This window comes from Mauremys reevesii, linkage group 3, assembly GCF_016161935.1.
Source record: "Mauremys reevesii isolate NIE-2019 linkage group 3, ASM1616193v1, whole genome shotgun sequence".
NCBI classification, from domain to species: Eukaryota; Metazoa; Chordata; order Testudines; family Geoemydidae; genus Mauremys; species Mauremys reevesii.
Window position 1 is genome coordinate 117,752,704 of NC_052625.1, and position 6,007 is coordinate 117,758,710.

Sequence of the window (6,007 nt, forward strand, 5' to 3'; positions counted from 1 at the left end):
TCAGCAAGGTTGGGCAGGTGCTACTGTGGGTGGATAACTGTGTTTGATGGTTTTGCAAGTGCTGGGGCTGTGTGATGGGTTGGCAGGTGCTTGTGCGGGGGTTGTGTGTGGTGGGCCTGGAGCAGGTGCTGGTGGGGTTGGAGCAGATGGTAGTGGGTCTGTGTGGTGGTTTGAGGGAGCTGCTTGGAGCTGTGTGGGGTGGGGCAGGTGCGGGGGGGACTGAGTGTGGTGGGCTGGGGCAGGTGCTGGCTGGAGCTGTGTGTGCTGGGCTGGGGCAGGTGCTGGGGGACTGAGTGGGGTGGGCTGGGGCAGGTGCTATGAGCTGTGCGGTGGCAGGTATGAGGTGGCTGTGCATGGTGGGTTAAGACAGGTGCAAGGGGGGGCTGTGTGTGGTGGGCTGGGGCAGTGTTGGGACAGGTGCAGGGTGTGTGTGGCGGGTTGAGCTGGGTGGAGTGGGTGGCTGTGTGTGGTGGGCTGGGGCAGTGTTGGGACAGGTGCAGGGTGTGTGTGGCGGGTTGAGCTGGGTGGAGCGGGTGGCTGTGTGTGGTGGGCTGGGGCAGTGTTGGGACAGGTGCAGGGTGTGTGTGATGGGCTGAGATGGATGGAGGGGGAAGCTGTGTCTGGTGGGCTGGGGTAGTGTTGGGGCAGGTGCAGGGTGTGTGTGGCGGGTTGAGCTGGGTGGAGCGGGTGGCTGTGTGTGGTGGGCTGGGGCAGTGTTGGGACAGGTGCAGGGTGTGTGTGGCGGGTTGAGCTGGGTGGAGCGGGTGGCTGTGTGTGGTGTGCTGGGGCAGTGTTGGGACAGGTGCAGGGTGTGTGTGGTGGGTTGAGCTGGGTGGAGCGGGTGGCTGTGTGTGGTGGGCTGGGGCAGTGTTGGGACAGGTGCAGGGTGTGTGTGGCGGGTTGAGCTGGGTGGAGCGGGTGGCTGTGTGTGGTGGGCTGGGGCAGTGTGGGGACAGGTGCCGGGTGTGTGGGGTGGGTTGAGCTGGGTGGAGCGGGTGGCTGTGTGTGGTGGGCTGGGGCAGTGTTGGGACAGGTGCAGGGTGTGTGTGGCGGGTTGAGCTGGGTGGAGCGGGTGGCTGTGTGTGGTGGGCTGGGGCAGTGTTGGGACAGGTGCAGGGTGTGTGTGGTGGGTTGAGCTGGGTGGAGCGGGTGGCTGTGTGTGGTGGGCTGGGGCAGGTGCGGGGTGGCTGCGGGTGGCGGGTTGAGGCGGGCGCGGGGCTAAAAGTTGCTGGCCCATTGTGACGCGGCGCGGCGGTCACTGTGCTGACGCGCCGCGGGGCAGGAGCCGGGCCATGCAGCAGCCGCGGCGGCGGCGAGGGCCGGGGCGGTGTCTCGGGGCCGAGAGCGGCGGGCGCTTCCCCGCGGGCGTCTCCCTGAGTGACCGAGCGTCCTACAGAGGCAGCAAGAAGCCGCCCGCGCCCCGCAGCTTCCCCCGCGCCGAGCCCCGCTGCCCCGCGCCCGGCTCGGAGATGGCGCGGCCGCGCTCGGGCCGCTTCTCGCCGCCGCACTACCTGGACCCGTACGGCTCGGAGCCGGAGACGGCGGGCGGGGAAGGGGGCTGCATCCCGGCCCCGACGTACCAGAAAGCGGGGCTGAGGAAGGGGCAGAAGAGCCGGGTCCCCCACCAGTCACGCCGCTCCTCCTCCTGGCAGCGCCATGTGCCGCCGGCGCGGGAAGGGTATGCGACCTCCCTGAACCCCTCCTGCACCAGCCTCTTCCGGGGGGACTGCCCGGGGCACCACGACAGCAGCCCCTCGGGCCGGGGCAGCCGGCTGGACGAGGCGCTCAGGGAGGACCAGTGGGCCAGCCCTGTGCAGAGGTCCCGGGAGTATGGCCCAGGTTTCATCTCGGAGGCCAGCAAGCCCCTCTCCGCCTGCGCCTCCTCTTCCTCCTGCCAGCTGGAGGCCGCCCCCAGCAAGCCCGGGAAGAAAGAGCTCAAGAGCGAGGGCTGGCAGGAGGCGTGTGAGAGCAGCCCAAGCCTGAGTGACTTGATGCACTCCTTTGCCAGACAGTATGAAGATGAGGATGAAGAGGGTACACAGGCTGAAAACAATTACCACAAACACCGCGTCCACCATCCCCCGAGATCAAGAAGGAGAGAGCCCCAGGTCAGCGTCCATGATCTAACTGATAAGAGATATGAGGACTTAATCCCTGAAAGGGACCGAAAGATTGCAGCTCTGATGATGGCCAGGCATCGGGAGGAGCAGGATCTGAAAGAGAGGCAGCTGCAGACCTCTGATGCCTGGGATAAGATGAGAGGGAGGGAGAAGAAGATCAAATCAAAACTGGAAAAAGAAAGGCAGCACCATCTTGCTGAAAGCCTGGAGAAGTGGCAAAGGGACAAAGAGCACAGGAAAGCCAGGCTCAGGCTAGAAGAGCAAGAGCTTTTGAAGGCCAGAGAGAAAGAAATGATGTCACAGCACAAGAAGTGGGAAAAAGTAGCGGAGGAGCAAGAAATGAGGCGGAAGGAAAAACGTGAAAGAACTAAAGTCCAGGCTGAGTACAGGAAACGCTGTCAAGAAAAGCAACTGAGAGAGAAAAGACTAGCTGAGAAGAATGCTAAGCAGTACAACTATAATCTATTAAAGGAAAAAATGGCGCAGGCCTTTGAAAAAAGACTGTTGAAAGAAATGGAGGGGAAGAAAAGGAGTCAAGATCTGAACCAATATGAAAAAAACAGACACAGGCCCCTGAAAGCGCAAATGGATCACCAAGTCAAAGCCGATGAGCTTTATAAGAGGCTTTCTATAGAACAAAAGCTTCAAAGATCTCAAGAAATCCTTGATCAGCTGATGGAAGAAAGGAACAAAGAATTAAAAGAAAAATCTCTAAGGGATGAAGAACAAGGCCTATTGGCCAAGTTTAGAGCAAAAGAGACTGAGGAAGAAAAAAGAAAGCGTAAAAATATGTTGCTGCAGATAGCGGAGATGAAGATCCAGCAAGCCCGAGAAATTATGTCTAAAAATATCCAAGACAAAGCACAGCATAGCAAGGAAAGTAACTATTTAAAAGAAATGAACCACCACTTTAGAAAACAAAAAGTTGAAGATGATGAAAAATGTCACCTACAGGAAATTCAGGAAGCCATCAAAAGGAAAGATGAAAAAAGCAATAGAATTTTAAGGGACAAGGAAGCTGCTGTTGAAGACTCTAGAAAAATAGCCAGAGCATCTTATGACCTGAGAGAAAAAGTGAGAGAACTGATTAACAGCCATTCATTTGACTAGATGAGTTTAGAAGTCCATCACAATGCAAGTCTTCATAAAGGGATCTAGTAAGACTTAAAAAGAAAAATTGCAATCATTCTTGTGCTAAAATGATGGCTTGCAATACATTCATTTTGTGGCTTGTCTAGAATTCTGCATTGTATTACACTAAAATGGTTTCACCCTTAACCTGGGTGTGTCTCAAATGCACTGATCATTTTCAATAGAATTATGGCCTAAAGCATTGCAGTGTTTATTTAAGTGCACCATTTTGCAATTGTATTCTGTTTATAAACTGAAAATGGGTCACCTGGAATCTATACTATTTAACTGATTAATGTAGAAGGTAGATCTTGATGGAATCCAGAAAAGGTTCCTAAAAAAGCACAAATGCTATCTAATTGCAGGCACACTGTGAAAACATGGGCAGATACCTTGTCTTAGTCTGCATTTGTAAAGCACCTTACAGTATTAATGCTACATAAACGCATAATAACAAAGGTCTAGGTTCCAAGATTCCAAGAACTGAATAATGCAACATCCACAAATATTAAGTAACTTGTTTTTTTCTGCCTTCAAGCACTTAGTAAATACCCTGATCATACCATATATTTGGTGAGAAACCATTACATAAGTATGTTAAACATGAATCATGCCAGATCTAAACAATCTATGGATGCAGGTATTTTGAGACTGATAGTGTTTGGATACAGTCGAGTTCTCACTTAGTTCTCACTGTGAGCCATATGCTTTTTTTTTAATATATAAAAGATGTTCATTTCAATAGGGAGTTCCACACATTGACAGATAGACGATCTGGCCTTGATTGTATAAAGATTTGGTTGCTTTCATACTGAACATGCATGTATCCAAACATTTTCTTTATTTCTATTTCTGGTGTCTGGTTATTTCCTTGACCGTTTAAAATCTGAACTTTTCAAGCACTGAACACATTTGAGTGTGGCTCTTAAAAAAACTGCTATTATTCTATCATATCTGCATTTGATAGACTAGATGTATGGCTAATGTTAGAGACTTAAACCATCCTCCCCTACCCCAATCTTTCACCAGTACTGATTTGACACTAGAAAGAATGCTACTGATCAATATATAAAGAAAAATATTTACCAATAGAGTATGTGGGGTGAAATCCAGATGCAACTGAAGTCAGTAGCAAAATTCCCATTGACTTTTGTGGGGTTAGGATTTCACCCCTCCTATACCAGATTTTAAAGTCACTCATTTACAATCTGGTTAAGGGACTGCCATACGTCCACTGTCCCAAATGTGTCATACTTCAGCAAAAGGGTGCCCAAAGGCATCAAATTTAAGTGCTTTCATCTTGAATAGGATTCAACTTGATTCACTTGGCAAAAATGCTTCATATCACGTAAGGTTTCAGAACATTGAATTATATTAAAAATGGAAGGGGTGAAATCCTAGCCCCATTGAAGTGGGCTTGGATGCTTTCCCACCATGTCCAAACAAACATTCAGCTTCTAGTTTTCACTTTCTGAGAACAGAATATGGTTTTATTTCTAATTAATTGTATTGCTTTTGAAACACAGCTAAAGTTCCATTTTGGACATTTACTGAGCTCTTAATGCAATCTAAAATGCAGCTCTTGTCCATTTCCTGTAGTTATGCACATTATTATGTTGGTTTTAAAAAACTGACAAACACATTTGAGATGCAGTTTCTGGCAATAGAGTATTCCAAGAAGCTATTTTAAACAATGGCAATAGGAGGCTCGGGAATGCTGTGTGTATTTGAAAATCTAAGCTTTCAATTAAAATGTAAAGTTTGTATATTATGTTGTACAGTATTTCCTCTTAGCTGAGCTTTTAAAGCACTGAACAAATTTGGGTACAGCTTTTTTTAAACATAATTCTGCCATATGAATGCTACTTCAATCAGTAGAAAGCCATATGGTAAAGGACTGGTAATGATACAGAAGGCCTTCCACTTCGCGAACACTATGAGTTATTCCCATTGGTAAAATTACAAATGGTCAGTTTTAGTTCTCAAACATTTAATCAATCAATCTCACATAAATACTCCAGATAATTCAAAAACTGAATTTAATTCTAGTAATAGCTAAATAATCCAAAACAGTAATCATTTTGGAAATATTCTGTTTATATTTTAATATGTGGAATAATTTTGTTGTTCCTACATTGTACAATTAGTAGCTTTAGGCTAAGAAAATGTAAAAGGAACTATATTGGAAACAGTTTTAAATGGAATTACTAATGTAAAATATATTAAGTGCTTTAAAGACTGAATAACATATTTTACTCTTCTAGAAACCAGTGGATTATTTGATTTTTATATCAAAATATTCTGAATACTTCTAAAGCACTTAGATGTAGATGTAGAGTTTTGTGATGTGAAGCAATATTTGCATCAGGTTGAATACTACTGAAACTTCAAATTGTAAAACAAGATGTAGTAGACCACCTTAGAATAAAACTTCATTAGTTTTAGAATACTATCAGAAATGAATATATTCATAGATTGTAGGGCTGGAAGGGACCTCGAGAGGTCATCGAGTCCAGTCCCCTGCCCTGATGGCAGGACCAAATACTGTCTAGACCATCCCTGATAGACATTTATCTAATCTACTCTTAAATATCTCCAGAGATGGAGATTCCGCAATCTCCCTAGGCAGTTTATTCCAGTGTTTAACCACCCCGACTATTAGGAACTTTTTCCTAATGTCCAACCTAAACCTCCCTTGCTGCAGTTTAAGCCCATTACTTCTTGTTCTATCCTTAGAGGATAAGATAAATAAGTTT

At 47.4% G+C, this 6,007-nt stretch overlaps 1 protein-coding gene across 1 annotated transcript; it reads left to right on the forward strand.

The window, feature by feature from the left end:
* The first annotated feature begins 1,277 nt into the window (after positions 1-1,277).
* CCDC185 (coiled-coil domain containing 185) lies at positions 1,278-3,398 on the forward strand. The gene has a single exon (XM_039530465.1). It carries the CDS (start codon positions 1,293-1,295, stop codon positions 3,228-3,230), a length of 1,938 nt encoding a protein of 645 aa, XP_039386399.1. The 5' UTR covers positions 1,278-1,292; the 3' UTR covers positions 3,231-3,398.
* The last annotated feature ends 2,609 nt before the right edge of the window (positions 3,399-6,007 follow it).